At 39.6% G+C, this 20,561-nt stretch overlaps 1 protein-coding gene across 1 annotated transcript in view; it reads left to right on the top strand.

Annotated features, from left to right (window-relative positions):
• Nucleotides 1-7,420: 7,420 nt before the first annotated feature.
• LOC132646980 (vomeronasal type-2 receptor 116-like) overlaps nucleotides 7,421-20,561 on the top strand; it is a 56,245-nt gene continuing 43,104 nt past the window's right edge. The window contains exons 1-4 of the mRNA XM_060366209.1: nucleotides 7,421-7,543; nucleotides 10,587-10,660; nucleotides 10,740-10,977; nucleotides 11,293-12,105. Of these exons, the coding sequence (XP_060222192.1) occupies nucleotides 7,421-7,543; nucleotides 10,587-10,660; nucleotides 10,740-10,977; nucleotides 11,293-12,105 (1,248 nt within the window). The remainder of the gene's footprint in view (nucleotides 7,544-10,586; nucleotides 10,661-10,739; nucleotides 10,978-11,292; nucleotides 12,106-20,561) is intronic.

The following is a 20,561-nucleotide window of genomic DNA, read 5'->3' as shown; positions in this document are numbered from 1 at the left end:
AGGAAACACTATTCCTAATTGTCTGAGAAAGAGCCAGATAGACTTCCAAAGTGGTTGTAAAAGTTTACATTCAGACCAGCAGTGGAGGAGGGTCCCCCTTTCTCCACAACTTCTCCAACATGTATTGTCACTTGCGTTTTTCATCTTGGCCATTCTGATGGGTATAAGGTGAAATCTCAGGGTCGTTTTGATTTGCATTTCCCTGATGCCTAATGAGGTTGAGCATTTCTTTAAATGTTTCTCTGCCATTCGATATTCTTCTATCAAGAATTCTCTGTTTAGCTCTTTTCCCCATTTTTTAATTGGTACTTGGTTTGTTGCTTTTCAGCTTCTTTAGTTGTTTGTATATTCTGGATATTAGCCTTCTGCCACATAAAGGGTTGGTGAAGATGCTTTTCCAGTATGGAGGCAGTCGTTTTGTTTTGTTGATGGTGTCCTTTTCTTTACAGAAGTGTTTCAGTTTCATGAGGTCCCATTTATTGACTGTTACTCTTAGAGCCTGTGCTGTTGGTGTTCTGTTCAGGAAGTTGTCTCCTCTGCAAATGAGATCTAGGCTGTTCCCCACTTTTTCTTTTAACAGATTTAGAGTATCTGGTTTTATGTTGAGGTCTTTGAGCCACTTGAACTTTAGTTTTGTGCAGGGTGATAAACATGGATCTATTTTCATTTTTCTGCATGTAGACATCCAGTTGGACCAGCACCATTTGTTGAAGAAGCTATCTCTTTTCCATTGAAAGGTTTTGGCTTCTTTGTCAAAAATCAAATATTCATAGGTATGTGTGTTTATTTCTGGGTCTTCTATTCAGTTCCATTGATCCTCCTTTCTGTTTCTATGCCAGTACCACACAATTTTTATAACTATTGCTCTGTATTACAACTTGAGATCGGGGATGGAGATATCTCCAGATGATCTGTTGTTCTACAGGATTGTTTTGGAGATTCTGGGTTTTTTGTTTCTCCATATGAAGCTGAGAATCTTTTTTTCAAGATCTTTGGAGAATTGAGTTGCTATTTTGATGGGAATTGCATTGAATCTGTAGATTGCTTTTGACAGGTTGGCCATTTTCACAATGTTAATCCTACCAATCCATGAGCACGGGAGAACTTTCCATCTTCTGATATCTTCTTCAATTTCTTTCTTCAGAGCCTTGAAGTTTTTCTCAAACAAGTCTTTCACTTGCTTGGTTAGAGTCACCCCAAGGTACTTTATGTTATTCGTGGCTATTGTGAAGGGTGTTGTATCCCTAATTTCTTTCTTGACCCTTTTGTCTTTGGTATATAGGAGTGCTTCTGATTTTTTTTTACTTGATTTTTTATCCTGCCACCTTGCTGAAGGTGTTTATCAGCTGAAGGAGTTCTCTGGTTTTTTGGGGTCACTCATGTATACTATCATATCATCTACGAATAGTGACATTTTGACCTCTTCCTTTCTTATTTGAATCCCCTTCATCTCCTTTAGTTGTTTTACTGCTCTGGCTAGGACTTCAAGTACTATGTTAAAGAGATATGGAGAGAGTGGGCAGCCTTGTCTTTTTCCTGTTTCAGTGGTATTGATTTAAGTTTCTCTCCATTGCCTTTGATGTTGGCTCTAGGCTTACTGTATATTCCCTTTACTATGTTTAAGTATGTGCCTTGTATCCCTGATCTCTCCAAGACTTTACACATGAATGGGTGTTGGACTTTGTCAAATGCTTTTTCGGCATCTAAGAAGATGATCATGTGGTTTTTCTCCTTCAGTTTGTTTATGTGGTGGATTACATTGATGGATTTTTGTATGTTGAACCACCTTTGCATTCCTGAGATGAAGACTACTATGTACCCTCATTTTCATTGATTTCAAAGCAGTCCTTAATGTCTGTCTTTATTTCTTCCTTAACTCAGCTATCATTGAGCACTTGTTGTTCAATTTCCATGTGCTTGTAGGCTTTTTGCTAATTCCATTGTTGTTAAGGTGAAGCTTTAGTCCATGGTGGTCAGATAGACTACAGGTGATTATTTCAATCTTCTTGTGTCTGTTGAGGCTTCCTTTGTGACCAACTATATGGTCTATTTTGGAGAAGGTTCCACTAGGTGCTGAAAAGAAGGTATCAAGAAAGTATCCTCTTTTGAATTTGGATGAAAAGTTCTGTAGACATCTATTAGGTCCACTGGATTTAGGACCCCTGTAAGTGCCTTTATTTCTTTATTAGGCTTCTTTCTAGATGATCTGTCCCTTGGTGAAAGTGGGGTGTTGTAGTCTCCCACTATTAAGATGTTGGGATCAATGTGTGATTTGAATTTTATTAATGTTTCCTTTATAAATGTAGGCGCTCTTTTATTTGGGGCATAGATGTTCAGAATTCTGATGTTCTCTTGGTAGATTTTTCCTTTGATGAGAATGTAGTGTCCCTCTGCATCTTTTTTGATTAATTTTGGTTGAAAGTCTATTTTATTAGATATTAGGATAGCTACCCCAGCTTGTTTTCTGGGTCTGTTTGCTTCAAAAACATTTTTCGAGCCCTTTACTCTGAGTTAGTTTATCTTTGTTGCAGAGGTGTGTTTCTTGGATGCAGCAGAATGTTAGATCCTGTTTCTGCACCCATTCTGTTAGTCAGTGTCTTTTTATTGGGGAGTTGAGTCCATTGATGTTGATACAGAATACTGACCAATGAATATTAGTTCCTTTTATTGTGAAATTGATAGTGTTACTGTTTTTCATTGCTTGTTTTTCTTTTAATTTTGGGGGGATTGTATTGTATGCTCTTTTCTTGGGTGAATTTGTTTTCATTGGATTGGAGTTATCCTTCTAGTATCTTCTGTAGGACTGCTTTGCTGTGTGATTTGCATAAATTTAGTTTTGTCATGGAATGTTTTGTTTTCTCCATCTATGTTGATTCAAAACTTTGCAGGGTATAGTAGTCTGGGTTGGCATCTGTGGTCTCTCAGAATCTGCATGACACCTGCCCAGGCCCTTCTGGCTTTCATAGTTTCTGATGAGAAGTCTGGTATGATTCTGATAGGTCTACCTTTACATATTACTTGGCCTTTTTCTCTTGCTGCTTTTAATATCTTTTCTATGTTCTATAGATTTACTGTTTTGACGATAATGTGACGTGATATATTTCTTTTCTGGTCTAGTCTGGTGTTCTGTAGGACTCTTGTATATTTATGGACATCTCTTTCTTTAAGTTGGGAAAATTTTCTCCTATGATTTTCTTGAAAATATTTTCTGGACCTGGAGTCTTCTTTTTCATCAACTCCTATTATTCTTAGATTTGGTTTTTTCATGGTGTCCTTGATTTCTTGGATATTTTGTGTTAGGGATTTTTCTGATTTTACTTTTTTTTGAGAGAGAGAGAATTATCAATTTCTGTGAGTGTATCTTTTGCACCAGAGATTCTCTCTTCCATCTCTTGTATTCTGTTGGTGATGCTTACCTTTGTGGTTCGTGATCTTTTCTCTAAGTTCTCCAGGTCCAGGGTTTTCTCAGTTTGTGTTTTTTTCTTTATATTGATTCTAAATCTGTTTTCATGCCTTGCTCCATTTCCTTCATATGTTTGAATGTGGGTTCCTGTCTCTCTAAGATGGTCTCTATTTTTTGTTCATTTATTCTCTATATACCACTAATTGTATCTCTTCTCGTGCCTCTATTTCTTTGGATATATGTGCCTGTGTTTCTTTGAGAACTTTGTTCATTTCCTCTATCTTTGCCTCCAATTGACTGGCCAAAACTTTGATAGATCTGTTCAGTTCCTCTTTAACTGTCCGAATTTGCATGGCTATTGCTCTGAGAGATTTGTTTGTTTCCTCTTTATGAGCCTCAAATAATTGGGTAAGCATTGCTTTAAAGTAATTTTCTTGTGCTTCTGATGAATTGGAATATCTATCAATTTTGGGGGTTGCTGATGAAGCCATGATGTTGGGTTTCTGTTGGATGTTTTCTTTCGCCTACCCCTAGCCATTGCCTTATCTGAAATCTTTCTTATTTGTTTCTGGTTTCTGCAGTTCAAACTGGTACTGCGTCTCTTTTCAGGAAGCTGAGAGAGGTTCCGTGACCTCAACATGTGTGTTGGTGCTTTAGCTGTACCTGTGGGAAGAAAGTCCATGAGTGCAAAAGGGCAAATAAAGGTGTGTGTGTGTGTGTGTGTGTGTGTGTGTGTGTGTGTCTGGAAGTGTGTGTGGAAGTGTGCATTGAGGGACAGAGTGAAAGAGAATGTTGAGCTCTTGAGTGTGTTGGAGGGGCTCTGCCTTGAAGGTTTGGGGGGTTATTTGTGCATGCACTGTATATGTAGCAGGCGCTGGTGATATCCACCACACAATTTCCGGTATTTTTAATTACCTTAACTCCTCAGTTGGACCTGCAGTACAGGGCTTCAATGTCCCAAGAGACCCTCTGTTTCCCACAGTGGGTATGTGGGTGGGAGGGGTCCAATGCCTGGCTTCTAGTTTAGAAGGACCCTGCATCTGGGTCTCTGCAGACACTCAAGGGCACACTCACTCTCAAGCAGGTCACATCGGCAAGGATTGGGGTCTCCAGGCACTCTACTCTCTGGTTCGGCCCTGCTTGGTCTTATGCAGGAGGACTGATGCCCTCTTCCAGCTCAGTGCTACTGTAGCCACCATGTTAGGAAGTCCAGCTGCAGCTGGAGACTGGGATGCGGGTCCAGATGCCTTCTGGGAAGTCCTGGGGGCCCTCCACTGTGCTCTCCAGGAATGGAAGGCCCAGTGCCTGGTGTTCCTAGTTTGTATGGCCTGTCTGCTGAGGTTTGGTGGGTATGTAGCATATTATCTGTCCCTGTTGGTTTGGGAAGGCCATAAAGTCGGTGTCTGAGAGACCCTGCAGAGTCAGTATGGCTGCTAGCAGATGTGGGACCCCGGGAGGATGGAGCCACAGATCTGGGACTCTGAGACACAAACAGCTGGCAGTTATGGCTAAGGAGCTAGGAGCCCTGCCTCAGCCACAGCAGACACCAGGCAGTGAGCTCTGACCTGAGAATCTCAGCAAGATGGCTATGCTAAAGAGGAGGGAAGTATCTTATGCTCCCCCACACCTCTCATGGAACATATTGAATGTAGGTAAGTCAGCATAGCACTCAGACACTTGTCTGCCAATTTTATTTTAGAATTATTCATAAAATTCAAGATATTAAATCAGCCTGGATGCTTCTCAACAGATGAGTACATAAAGAAAACAGATCATCTGATATTTGGTGGTTTTACTTTCTTATGTATAGTCACATTTTTTGGTATTTGTAATACAATCTTACAATTCTGAAAATTTCATTAAATGTTATACACAATGTGGTTTTAAACTAAATCATATACTGATCATATGAAACATTAAATATTTGATTGTATGTAAACCATAAATTTCAGAAACCAAAGACTAAATTAAACAAATGCAATTCTTCTGTCCAGACTTCTCTTAGACCTATTTGAATTCAGAAGAAAAGCATATGGGGGTCAATATATAAATGATGGAGTTGTCTTCAAGCTGGAAAATTTAAGTGCTATCATTCCTGAGCATGGAACAGGAAGTCATAATGTTAAGCTAAAGAGTCAGATTTGGGAAACTCAGAATAATCACAGACTCAACCTTCAACAGAGTCTTGTATCTGTGTGTGTATAACTGTCTGTGTGTGAGAGACAGACACATTTTTACACAAATAAAGTAGGACTAGCATTATTTGAGAATTGAAAGGGCCTTGAGGAAATGGGGATGGAGTAGCATGGAAATGGGAAAGAGTATCATCAGTGCCCGCTTACACTGGCAATGCAGATTCTAGAATGCAACCAAGAATGATGAGTAGGAAAACGACACATGAAGAGTTTACACAGCACACTCAGGTTGTCTCCAGGTTATTACCTGATTATAGAATATTCTGCACAAGCATTCTATACAGCCATTTCTGGAATGTAAAACAGCAAAAGGCAATGTTGGAAAACAAAGAGGAAGTACAAGAAATGGGCCATCCCAAGGTATTGATGTGTGAGAACTGAAGTTCTAGGAGAGAGATCATGTGTTAGAACTAAATATTTAATGTAGTTTTTCATTAATAATATATCTGTTTGTGGAGTGATGAGTCATAATTAATATTTGAAATGATGCACTAAGGACTCTAATGCTCTCTGGATATTGATGAATTTTTTGAAATTTTTAATCTATTATTTATTACAATTTATTCACTTTTTATTCCAGCTGTGTCCACATCCCTAGTCTCCTCCAATCCCACCCTCCCTCCCTCTTCTCCCTCCATGCCCCTCTCCTAGACCGCTGATGGAATAGGACCTCTTCCCCTTCTATCTGACCCTAGCCTACCAGGTATCTTCAAGACTGGCTGCATTGTCTTTCTCTGTTACCTGGCAAGGCTACACACCCCAAGGGGAGGTGATCAGAGAGCTTGCCACAGAATTCATGCCAGTGACAGCACCGACTTCCCTTACTAGGGAACCCACTTGGAGACAAGTCTATGGGCTACATCTGAGCAGGGTTTTTAGTTCCTCTCCATGGTCCTTAGTTGGTGTATCAGTCTGTGGTGATTGCACAGGGCCCGAGGGTTTGTTTGGTTTTGGTTTTTGGTAGGTTTTGGGGTGGGTATTGTTTATTTGATTTTTTGTTTTGTTTTGTTTTTTTGTTTGCACTGTTGGTCTGCTTTTTGAGCTCCTGTAACATCCAGGGCTTTCTATCTCCCCATTCTTTCATAAAATTGTATATATTCAATTAACATTTAACAGGTAAATGAACTGTGGTTCTGTGAGGACCAGGATGATTGTGGATATAGAGGTCTCAAACTTTCTGGATTTCAACTGACAGTTACTTCTCTAGACACTGGAGACACAGGTTTTGTTTAGGTTTTCTGTACTTGTCACTGGTGTGACATATTCTTTAGCATGCATGCTCTGTGGTTCTTAGATGGAGCACACAAGAGGCTGCATTTCTATCACATGGATTTGGTGATACAATGCTCAGCTTGAAATCATTAGCATTTTTGAATTTCCATCCTGAATTGATAATTTATATTTCATTCTGAAGCATCTACGAAAATGCAATCACACAATGTCTAATGCTGTTCACATAAACAATTTGTAAGATAGTTCTGAGACCAAATAGTCTTAAAATGGCTCTGCCTGGGGTCTCAATGTCCACAAATATGAATGATCTCATGGAACAAAAGAGTGAACTATTGTCATAGTTATTTATTACCTCATGTTTATCACACAGACTGTGGATCTCAGATGATGAGCTCCAGGAAAGAGAGTATCAAAATTTCCTCCAGGATTCAGGAAGGACCTGGGGGAAAAAAAGGACCATGAATGTGCAAGTAGCCTCTCGCTTGCACAGAAAAATAAAAGCAGGTAGGAAGACGAGAGTGCCCATTTCATATGCTGATTTGCACGACACTTTTCAGGCCACATTTCCCAGGCTTACAGTAGGACAAAGATGTTCACTTTGATTTTATTCTACTTGCTTCTGCATATTCCACTTCTCGTGGCCAGTTTCATTCCTTCCAGCTGCTTTTGGAGAGTGAAGCAGAATGAAGAAAAGGATGGAGATTTAATGACAGTTTGTTTTTTCTTCCTCATGACAGTACATTTACCTGTGGAGAAATAGTATTTCAGCAACATCCTGAATACACTGTAAGTGTTTTTGTATTTTCCATTTAAATACCATCATGAGTATATCACAGGGGGTCTGAAGATAAGGGATAAAGCAATGATCTGAGTCCTCTGTTCTGTTCTCCCACTGTGCACACCAAGAAACAACTCCAAAATCTTTTAGATTTTCAATACTGTTTATCACTTTAAATTACTCCATAGAGTGTTTTGTTTTTCCATTAGTTAGCCTCAGTATTATAGACCCAGAGGTTGAGTGAACACAGGGCTGTATACCATGATCCACAGCAAACAGCTCTCCTGTTGACAGTTACCAAGCAGAGTAGCCAGTGTTGTCTTATAAAAAGATGCCCCACACTATTTCAATCAGTATCAACAAGAAAAGGTACAATTAAATAATCATAGAGATATGGGGACATTTTTCTGTCCCTGTAGAGTTCTTAATATATGTGCTGGGCCTGTAATGTTTGGGCCATGCCTAAGTACAGACAGCTTTCACATAGATGTGCATGTGGTCATTCATGTCTTCTGAACCTTCTTCAAGAATGGAAGTAGGAGATCTGTCCAATGTGAACTTCAAACATGTTCTTATATCTCCATCTTAACTTGTATGCATACACAGCCACTGGCTTTTAACTACTACAAAGCTCAGTTCTCCACTCTCTCTTTAGAGTAAAGAAGAAATGTTTGGACAAAAAACATATCATACAGATTTTCCACCTGTTTTACTCTTTATATCTTTTTATTTTAAAGACATGGAAGATTGGCACATACAGGCCTCCCTGTAATTTTGAGAAGTTACTATTTCTCAGTAGGTTGATAATGTTCTGTTGGTGTAGCTTGAGTCAGTAAAAAGATATTTTTATATGAAAATATTTTGCTCAGAAGTATCAAACATGAATATTATCTCCTTGTAGAAATGCAGTAGGTGCAGGACACTGAGAAGCTTGTGCATACCCTTAACCTGTTCATGCATAACTAGAGAAGAAATATCTGTGAGCATTTGAAGCCAGACTAGACTAGAGAAAAACACATTCAAAAAGCATAGAATGAATTACATTCATAATGGATTAAAGAGCATTGCTCATGTCCACACACAAAGATGCATACAGAAATATATATTTTAAAATCAAGGTATTTGATTATTCATTTTACCTCCCAATCATAGATCCTCCTTCCTCTCCTCTTAATCCCACCATCCCTCCATTTTCTTCATCCACCATCCTCCATTCCTCAGAGAAGGGGAGACCCCTACTAACATACCAAAGCTTGTCAAGTCTCATCAGGACTTGAGCCTCTTCTTCACTGGCCTAAAAAAAGCACCCACACCAGGAGAAAGTGATCAAAAGCAAGAAAGAGAGTTCATGTCAGAGACAGCCACTGGTTCCCTTACTATGGAACCCACAAGAAGCATAAGCTTCTCATGGGCTACAACTCTGCACTGCATAGGTCCTAGCTATACATGGTCCTTCTCTGGTGCTTCTGTTTCCTCAAGCCTGTCTGAGCCCTGGTTATTTGGCTTGGTTTGTCTTCTTGTGGAGCTCCTGTCACATTCAGGTCCATCTATCCCTCCCCCGACTTTTCCACAAGACTCCCTACAATTTAACCAATGTTTGGCTGTGAGTCTCAGCATCTGTTTTGATCCACTGATGGATGGATCTTCACAAGGAACAGCTATGCTAGGCTCAGTGTGGACCAATCATTGCTCTCACATTTACTAAATCCCTGCACCCTCTTTATCCCTGCACTTCTTGTAGGGTGGATAATTTTGGGATCAAAGGTTTTGTGGGTGGGATATTGTTCCCCTCCCTCCACTAGGAGTCCTTATTGGCTAGAAGGTGTTCACTTCAGTTTCTGTGTCCCCTTGAAAGAATCAGGTAGAGTCAAGTCCATGTTTTCCCAAAATCCTACCCTGTCTTACTTCTCCAGCCTGGTAGAGAGAGATGACTCCACCCATGGTTTCTGTTTTCTCGGCAGGTCCTCTCTCTTCCCACCCCAACTTTTCCAATGACTGATCTCTACAATCTACACTCCCTCTCTACCTTCGTTCCTCTCCAGCATTTTCTGCAGTCTACTCTATTTTCTCTTCTAAGTGAGATTTAAGAATCCTCACTTGGGTCCTACTTATTACTTATTATGCATGGGTCTGTGAAGTGAAGTATGTTTATCCTTTACTATATGGCTAACATCTGCTAATGAGTGAGTACATACCATGTGTGTCTTTCTGGGTCTAGGTTACCTCATTCAGGGTTATCTACATCCACTCATTTGCCTGTACATTTCATCATTTCCTTATGATTAGAGAGCGAATCAGGTTTCATTGTGTAAATGTAACACAGTTCCTTTATCAATTCTTTGGTTCAGGAACATCTAGGTTGTTTCTGAATTCTGGCTATTACGAATAAGGCTACTATGAACATAACTGTGCACATGTCCTTGTCCTATGGAAGAGCATCTTTTGGGTATAAGACCAGGAATGGGATAGCTGGGTCTTCAGGTAGAGTTTTTACCAGTTTTCTCAGAAAGCGACAGCTGCTTTCCAAAGTCAGACATATATCTTTTTAAAAATACCTCTCTGCTGTGTGATTTACTTGAAAATAAATCATTGAAAAGATTTTCTGCCTACCATGATAAATTACAAAAAATCAATATTAGGATAGATAAGATGGAATATGTTAAATACATTTCCCACAATTATAATCAATTGTTAGTACAGCAACAAATGTTGCCCCAGAAAATTTTCTTTGCCTTCATCAGTCATTCTTGCACTACCCCAACAAGTGCAGTTAATTTTAAAATAACAACTCACACATCATGTCTATTTTTCTTATTGCTGAATAATTGTGAAATCAGTGCTGTTTGATTAAAGCCTAAAGCCTTTCCTTTACCTTCTGAGCAACCACTCAATAAACACAGAAGTAAAACACTGTCAAAGATGTTTGTTTATGGAAGATGAACTCTCATGAAATTTTTTAGCTTTTGCAAGCTTCCAGATTCTTACATCATCCCAAACTCACTACACAGGACATTTGATCCAAACTTTGGGCGTGGGGTCCAATATCATCAAGTATGGAATAGTCATTATATTGACTGCAAATTATCATATAGAGATTTCTGAACATAATGATTATTGTACCCTTTTACAGAACACCAGCTGACAGCCAACAGTTTGCTCTAGCCTTGGCTTTTTCAATGGATGAAATCAACAGAAACCCTGATCTTTTGCCAAATAAGTCCTTAGTATTTCAATTACCACATTGTCAAAGCTTGTCACAAGTATACAGTCTCATTCCTCTTTCTGAACAAAATCTTGATTTTATTCCTAATTATGGCTGTCACCCAAATATGAAGTGTAATATATTCCTTATAGGACCAAATTGGGCAGCATGTGTGTTATTTCAGATGTTCATGAACCACTTCGCAACTGAGCAGGTGAGATATGGTGGGGTGAAAATTAATGAAATTGTCTGCATTGGCGGTTTTAACAAGGTGTTAACAAGAGTGTAAAGTAAAGACTGGCTTTGATGACCATATGTCAGTCTATGTAGTTTAAAGGTATTATTCAAAAAATTGATGAGGTTCCTATATTTCCTTGTGTGAAATGGGTTAAAGGGAGAAGTAAAAGCTAAGGAGAATTTCTAGAACTGTTTACAAGTTCTTAGAAGTGCATGTGTTCTTATGCTGCTTTCCATGTCCTAGGTTCTTCTGCTTACTTATGGACCTTACCATTCTATCCTGGGTGATCATGAACAATTTCCCTATCTGTATCAGATGGCCCATGAGGATTCATCTCTTGTTCTGGCCATGGTCTCCTTCTTACTTTACTTCAATTGGAAATGGGTTGGGCTGGCCATCTCAGATAATTATCAAGGTATCCAATTTCTCTCATATTTGAGAAGAAAAATGGAAAAAAGTACAGTCTGCTTGGCCTTTGTGAACATGATCTCAGGCAACACACAGCTATACATGTCAAGAGCTGAAGTGTACTACAATCAAATCATGACATCATCTGCAAATGTAGTTATCATTTATGGAGACACAGACGGTACTCTAGCTGTGAGCTTCAGAATGTGGGAATCTCGAGGTATACAGAGAATATGGGTCACCACCTCACAGTGGGATGTCACTACAGGTAAGAGAGACTTCACACTTGACTCATTCCATGGGAATCTTGCTTTGGCTCACCACCATGGGAAGATTTCTGGTTTTAAAAATTTTGTCCAGACATTGACCCCTCTCAAATACTCGGACAAGTACCTGGCAAGGCTGGAGTGGATGCACTTCAACTGTGAAGACTCAGCAGCTAACTGTAAGATACTGAGGAACTGCTCATCCAATGCCTCATTGGAATGGCTAATGGAACAGACATTTGACATGGCCTTTAGTGATACCAGTTATGACATATACAATTCTGTGTATGCTGTGGCTAATGCCATTCATCAAAAGCTTCTTCAACAGGTAGAAGATCAGCTGATTGGCAATGGGAAAGGACATGAATTTAACTGCTTGAAGGTAGTGTTCCTTTCTTTGAATGATACCTAGTCTCATCAATGCCATAGATTTTAAGGATCTCTCAGAGTGGACTAGGAAATGTTTCCCCCCAAAACACTAGATTTCTAAGCATGTTTTCTGCTGACAAAGTAAGTCTAGAGATTTGACAGTTCTCTAATATAAATGTAATGGAATCAGATACACTATACACTATTTTTCAATGAAAATTAGTGATTCTGCCACAGAACACCTGAATATAATCACACCTGTACTAATATTAGAGACATAATATGTCCTTCCTCATTATTCTTCTGAGATATAAGATGGGTGTTTGCTCACTAATTTTAAATTTTGTGTTAATAAGTTAAAAAGATGGTATTTTCTACTTATTCTGTCCCAGTTGTAGTCTCTGAGTATCTTCCTCAAAGACTGAGAGTAATTACACAGAGAAGAGTGCTATGGTTCAGTTCAGTGCATAGATGTATGTTCATTTGTTTGAATGTGTGTTTCTCACTGTGTATTTTTGTTTCTATGTGTGTATACCTTTTGTGTGTGTGTGTTTGTGTGTGTTTCTGTCCTGCTGACTCTCTGTTGTCTGTCTGTGGATGCGAGCCAAAATGTGTCTGTGTGTCAATGTTTCTCATATGTATATATATATATATATATATATATATATATATATATATATATATATGTTGCTGTCGTTGTGTGTCTGTTTGTCTCTCTATCTTTGTATATTGTGAGTATTTGTTTTTGTGTCAATGTCTCCCTGCTAGGTCTGTGTATTTCTCTATGTCTCCCAGTGTGTATTTGTCTGTGCATAACTCTGTATGTGTTCTATGTGTTTCTGTACTCAGATGTCTGTTTGTGTTGCATGTGTCTGTCTGTTTCTGTCTGTATGTTCATGTGTGCCTAGGGAGGTATGCTGCTATGTCTCTGCATAAATTTATGCCTATATTATTTGTGAATCTCTGTATGGATGTGACTCTCTCTGTGTCCACATATCTGTCTGTTTGTGTGTGTTGCACATGTATGTTTGCTGTCTACATGAATGTCTATGATTGAGTTTGTTAGTTTCCTTTCAGAGAACTAAAATTCTGTAAACATTGGAATGAATTAATTTATCATTTTGCTTTCATTGAGATTTTCCCCCAGGATACCTTCAATAAAATAGTCTTTCAAATGGAAACAGAATACATTTTCACACACTAAGGAAGAAAATAATAGACTACAGAACGGTGCCTGTCTTTTAGAGGTACTTCTTCCTGAGAAAGATCCACTACACTAGTCCTGTTGGAGACAAAGTGAATATGAACTGAAAAGAAAAACTGCAGAAAGAGTATCTTAATCTTAATCTTCCACATTAAGATTTTCCAACATGGCTTTGGACTTACTGTGAAGATAGTAAGTTTAGACCATATTTTTCACATGGTCCTCAGCTCCAGTTGTCTCATGACTTGATAGAGGGGGCCACAGGAAGTAGACAGGTGGGCCTTAAATAACTGTACTGAATTCTATCACATAGCAGTAAATGATGTGTGTTTAGTGGCTCCATTTATGCTTTCTTCTAACTTAATAAAATGAGATAAATTGTTACATAATTAACCTACTTCTAGCTTCCTATATTTATGTTACTTATTTTATTATTTGGATGTGACATTTTTATTTCTTTGCAGATTTTAAACGTGCAACACATACAGGATATTTAATTGTCTCCGAACCTGTTTTATTTTTTAGTAAGAATATAAAACTATTTTTGATCACTCATTGATATCATTTCCTGGAAAATCCAATGGGCAGTTTAGTCTTCATTGGGTTCCTGGACAGTGTGTTTTGGGAGCTATTTCTAACATGGACTTTGTTGCCTACGTATGGATCATTTCCTCCAGGAGCACTGCCTTGCTTGGTCACATGGACGAGAATGTGCTCAGTAAGATTGTTACTTGATGTTCTGGGTAGGGTTGATATGGGGGAACGAGAGCTCCCATTTTCTGGGGGGAAGTGAGAGTGTACAGTGGAAGAAGAGGGAGGAAGGGCTCAGAATGGAGGAGGGAGGGGCATCCTTGGGATGTAAACTAAATAAGGTGAAATAAAATTCAAAAATATCTCACCAATTCGATACTATGATGGAGCAGCTGAGAGTGGCCATTGTCACGGTAAATTCTACCAGAGTGGACACAGGACTAGCCACAGGATTATCATCATGGATTGTTGTAGCCCTGAATCATCTGAAGGAATGGGCGTGCATGGGAGCGTTAGCAGGCCTTCTGGTGTTGGTCTCCTTGGTTTGCCTGTGGTATATATGCAAGATTAGAGTCTCACAACAGAGTAATGCAGCCATGACCATTCAGGCCTTTACAGCCATTGAAGCAGGATAGTCTCCCCAAGCATGGGAGCTAAAATGTTACGCTCAGGATGCAAGGCTAAGCACTGCACTCAGGGTCAGCCACTTTGGACCCAGAGAAGAGCATGTCTAATTGCATGCGGGTTGATGCCCCAGGTCCCACCTCTGAGAAAAAGGTATCAGACGGGTCTGATGCTCTTTGGGTGGATGACACCTAAATGAACATCGGTATAAAGTCCCAAATTATTTCTACTATCAGAGATCAGACCTCTACTCTTGCCTGATGCGTCTAAAACAAAAAGGGGGAACTGTAGAGAGCTGCATAATGCCGCACCTTAAAGATGGAGCTGATTTCTGCCTTCCACCTTCCCGATGGTGAGTGCTCTCTGTCACTAAAAACTCCGTATTTGGCTAAGGCTGAGGATCTGGCTTGCTTCCGTGTATGTGGACCTATCTGCATTGCCCACGTGGCATTCTGGGGTTGGCTACCCAGAGGCTATATATGCTGTGGGCTGGCTTTCCCCAGGGTCAGATGATTGTTCAAGGTTCCTGAATAAACTGCATTTAAAAAAAAAATCTCACCAAGAGAAAACTAAAAGATGAAGACAGGTGATAAAGCTTGAATATTATGCATAAGTATTAGAAAATCAAAGTATGACAAGATAAAACAGTACAGAAGATTTTAAAACATAGGAGATGAAGAGGTTAGGATTAAAAGATCAAATTTACAAACCATGGGCACAAGAGAAGAAGGACACACTCAAATTATCAACACTATATCCAGCAAAATGGAGTGGTAGTTTTTCAGTGAAATGTGTCGCCCTCAAGATAAAATAGTCATTTAAATACCAAACACTCAACATCAGAAAAGAAAGACCCATTGACAAATTTAACTTTAAAATTATTTTGTAAGAAAGATATAAAATTGGAGTCTGCAGGACAGAAGACCTTGTCATAGAAAGGCCCAATCTATATAATAGCAGATTCCACTATGGGCATCCTTAAAAGAGGAGAGTAACAGTGTTATATTTCAAACTTTTAGAGACATCACTGCCAACCACAGTAATGATACCCAGCAATGTTATTGGTCATAATAGAAGGATACAGAATAAAGTTCAATAATGAGCAGAAGGACAGGAATTCATAACCACTGAAAGAGCGCTATGAAGGATGCTAGAGGATCCTCTTCACAAGATGAACAAAAGATATCATATGAACATACAGATAGCACTAAAGTCCAGAGAAAAAACACTATTAGAAAAGAGGAGCCGTCTTCCAATGCTGATTCGTATAAAGTTGTACAACCACTTTGGAAATCAATCTGAAGCTTCCTCAGAAAATTAGGAATAGTGCTACCTCAAGATCCAGCTATACCACACTTAGGCATATACCCAAAAGAGGGCCCACCATTCCATAAGGACAGTTGCTCAGCCATGTTTGTAGTAGCCTTATTCATAATAGCAAGAAGCTAGAAACAACCTAGATGTTGCTCAACTGAAGAATGGATACAGAAATTATGGTATATTTACACAATGGAATGCTACTCAGCTATTAAAAACAATGAAATCATGAAATTGGCAGTCAAATATATAGAACTGGAAAGATCATACTGAGTGAGGTAACCCAGAGCCAGAAAGACACATATGCTATATACTCACTTATGAGTGGATTAGCCATATAATATAGAATAATCATGCCAAAATCTATAGCCCTAAAGAAGCTAAACAACAAGTAGGACCCTAAGGAAAAATCTTAACAAGAACTAACAGGATAGACATCAGAAGTGGGAAAAGACAAGGAACAGGACAGGAACCTTCCACAGAAGACCTCTGAAAGACTCTACCCACCAGAGTATCAAGGGAGATACTGAGACTCATAGCCAAACTTTGGGTAGATTGCCAGAATCCTTATGGAAGAAGAGGATGATAGAAAGACCTAGAGGGGTCAGGATCTCCAAAGGGACAACAACAGAGCCAAAATACCTGGGCTCAGGGGAACCTGCAAAGACTGATACTCCAACTAAGTATCATGCATAGAGAAGACCTAGACCCTCCGTTCAGAAGAAGCCCATTGGCTACTCAGCTTCTAGGTGGGTTCCCTTGTAAAGGGAAAAGGCCTGTCTCTACATGAACTCAGTGGCTGGCTATTTGATCACTTCCCCAACTGGGGAGTATAGCCTTGCCAGGCCATCAAGAAAGATGATGCAGACAGCCCTGATGAGATCTGATAAGCCAGAGTCAGATAGAAAGGTAGGAGGTCCTTCCCTATGAGGGGACTAGAGAAAGAGCATAGGTGGAGAAGAGGGAGGGTTGATGGGCTGGGAGGAGACAAGGGAGAGGGATGCAGTAGAGATACAAAGTGAATAAATTGGAATAAATAAATATATAAATAAAATCAAATTAAAAATGAAAAAACAAAAGCATCATATATTGCAGTAGCAACAAATAGACAATATTTACCAAATAATTTTCAATAATAATTTAATGCTAATGATCACATTCTCTAATAAAAATCCACATACAAAAAGAATGGTTTAATAAAACAAAAGAAAACAAATATTCCTTTGTTACATCCATGGGGAAAAATGTTATTTATAAACCTGCACAGAATCTTTTAATAAAAATGGAGGAGGAGAAACTATGTAATGAAGTTGATTCAAAATAAAAGAAAGAAAATGAAAGGACAACCACTTTGACGGACATGGATGGATTAGTTTTTGACTAAAAGTGGTCTAATAGGATACAAGGGATTATTTCAATTTCCTTGTATCTATTGAGGCTTACTTTGTGACCAACTACAAGGTCTATTTTGGAGAAGGTTCCATGAGGTGCTGCGAAGAAGGTAAATTCTTTTGTGTTTGGGTGTAAGGTACTGTAGATGTCTGTTAGGTCCATTTGATTCATGACCTCTGTTATAGCTATTGTTTCTTTATTTAATTTCTATTTTGTTGACCTGTCCTGTGTTGATAGTAGGGTGTTGAAGTCTCCCACTATTAATGTTTGGGGATCTATATGTGGTTTAAATTTTATCAGTGTTTCTTTTACAAATGTGGGTACCCTTTTATTTGGGACATAGATATTCAGGAATGTGATATCTTTCTGGTGAAATTTTTTCTTGATGAGTATGACGTGTCCTTCTTCATATCTTTTGATTAATTTTGGTTGAAAGTCTATTTTATCAGATATTAGAATGACTACTCCTGCTTGCTTTTTGGGTCCATTTGCTTGGAAAACTGTCTTCCAGACCTTTACCCTCAGGTAATGTCTCTCTTTGTGACTTAGGTGTGTTTCTTGTATGCAGCAGATTGTTGGGTCTTCTTTACACATCCTTTCTGTTAGTCTGTGTCTTTTTATTGGAGAATTGAGTCCATTGATATTGAGAGAGATTAATGACCAGTGGCTGTTAGATCCTTTGATTTTGATGTTGGCTATGGTAGTATGTTTGTGTGCTTGGCTACTTTTTGTTTTGCTGTACTGAGGTTAATTATTCCCTGTATTTTCTTGAAAGTAGTTAGTTTTCTTGGGTTGTACTTTTCCTTCTAGTATCTTCTATAATGCTGGATTTGTGTGTAAGTACTATTAAAAATTGTTTTTGTTGTTCAATATCTCATTTTCTCCATCTATGAGGACTGAGAGTTTTGCTGGGAATAGTAGCCTGGGCTGATATCTGTGGACTGTTAGTGTCTGCATATCTGTGCAGGCCCATCTGGCTTTCATAGTCTCTGCTGAGGAGTCAGGTGTGATTCTGATGGGTTTGCCATTATATGTTACTTGGTCTTTTCCCCTTGCAGCTTTTAGTGCTTTCTTCTTGGTTTTGTATACTTACTGTATTTATTATTATTTGGTGGGAGGATTTTCTTTTCTGGTCTAATTTATTAGGTATTCTGTAGGCCTCTTGTATGCTTATTGGCCTCTCCTTTAAGTTGGGGAGATTTTCTTCTATCATTTTGTTGAAAATATTTTCTGGGCCTGGGAGGAGTGAATCTTCTTGTTCCTCTATTCCTATTATTCTTAGGTTTTGTCTTTTCATTATGTCTTGGATTTCTTGGATGGTTTTTGTCAGGAATTTTTTTAGATTTATTATATTCTTTGACAGATACATCCATTTCTTCCATTGCATCTTCCACACCTGGATCCTTTCTTCCATCTCTTGTAGTCTGTTGGTTTTGCTTACCTCTGTAGTTCCTGTTTTCTTTCCTTGGTTCTCCCTCTCCATGATTTCCTCTGTTTGTATTTTCTTTAATTTTTTCCAATTCAGTCTTCTGATCTTCAACTGTTTTGTTGATTTCCTTCAACTGTCTGGCTGTATTTTCCTGTTTTTCCTTTAATTCCTGTGTCTGTTTGTTTGAACATTGCTGTTTCTTTTATTTCTTTCAGTGATTTAATAATTTCCTTTCTGAAAGCCACAAACTGTTGGCTGCATCATCCTGTATTTTTTTACTGATGGCCATAATCTGTTCTACTATCTTCCTCTAATTCTTTATACATTTTATTTGCTTCCTCCGTTATCCTCTTCATAAGCATTGATGTAAGGTCATCTTCTTGAATTTCACTTATGTTAGGGTGTGCAGAGCTACTTGCCCATGGATGACTGGGTTCTGGGGATGCCATATTGATTTGCCTTTTGTTGGTTGTGCTTTTACATTGGCCTATACCCATCTGGCTGTCTCGGGTGTTGTCTGTTAATTTCTGGTGCCTACTGGGTCCTGGGGTGGGGAGAATCCCCTTGGCAGGGTTCTGAAGGAGATCTCCTCAGCTTTTTGGGTATGGTCAAATGAATGGTGGTGCTTCTCAGGAATTGTCACAGTTCACCTCAGGCATATGGACCTGTATGGTAACTGTGGTGTTCCAGAAGGCTCTTCTCTCATCAAGAGAAGTCCTGGAGATGGCTGCCCTGCTGCTGGGTTTCCTTCTCTGAATTTAGTGAGCTGCAGCTACTGCTCTTAAGGTGCATTTTTTGGGTGCAGCTCTCTTGAAGAACCAGGGAGTCCCATAGTTTCATCAGTTTAGCTAGGGATAACTGGTCGCACCTTGGAGCACTACCTGAGGGCTGCTCTAGTGGCTCTCGGGCTTTTATAGGTCTGGGGTTGCAGCTGTGTGTCCCTGTGCCCTATTGGTAATCAATGGCAGGTGAGCAAGGCACTTATGCCTGCAGTAAAAGGCTAGATCCTACAGGCTGTGTGAACCCAGAAAGTCTTCTGGATCTACATGTCCTGAGCATTAGACCTGATGATCCCCCCCACTGTTGGGTTTCCTCCCGACAGGGACAACCAGACTGTGCTTTGGGGACCACAGTTCTGTCTGGGATGGCATGTAGATCATGCAGGCACACGCACGTATGGCTCCACCTTGCTATCAATTCGGTGCCTGAGCATCTGCCAACACTCGGTAACTTTTCGTGAGAACATTTTCGGGGTGGCGGTGTCAGCTGAATGCTCTGAGGTCAGACCTGCTCTTCCTCTCACTATGGGTTTCCACCTGACAGAGAAACTCAGTCTCTGGTGCCCTGGGGCCCACAGTTCTTTCTAGAGCACTAAGTCAGGTGCACACGCAGGACTCTGTGCTGGTACCTGTGTACCCAGCTCTGGGCTGGCTGCTGGGCACTTGTTGGACTCCTGGTCTTTTCTAGGGATTGTCTGAGTGATCTAAGATCAGTCCCGATCATTTCCTGCACTGTGGGGTTTTCTCTCGACTGGAAATCTCAGTCACTGGTGTTGTGGGGCCAACAGTTCAGTCTGGGACAGTGATCAAAGCACCCCAGCTTGTGGCTCTAGGCTGTCGACCAAGCGCCTGGTGGAACAGGGACCTCTTCTGAGGTTAGCTCATTGAGTTGAAACTGACTGAATCCCACACCGTAGGGTATCTTCTCACCCTGGGAAACACAATCACTGGTGTTTTAGGACCGAGATTCTGTCTGCTGGTCACTGTGCAGATACTACTGTGCTGCTGGTCAGAAAGAGTGTCCTCCTGGCGCTGCCATCTTTGATCTAACATAAAATTATTTTGTAACAAGTAAAATTGGAGTCTGCCGGACAGAAGACTGTGTTATATAGAAAGGCCCAATCTGTATAATAACAGATTCCACTATGGAATCTGTTCCACTTAAAAGAGGAGAGTAACAGTTTTATATTTCA

This window comes from Meriones unguiculatus, chromosome 14 (genome assembly GCF_030254825.1).
Source record: "Meriones unguiculatus strain TT.TT164.6M chromosome 14, Bangor_MerUng_6.1, whole genome shotgun sequence".
Lineage (NCBI taxonomy): Eukaryota > Metazoa > Chordata > Mammalia > Rodentia > Muridae > Meriones > Meriones unguiculatus.
The sequence above is the reverse complement of the archived record's forward strand: the minus strand, read 5'-3'. Positions and strand labels throughout refer to the sequence as shown.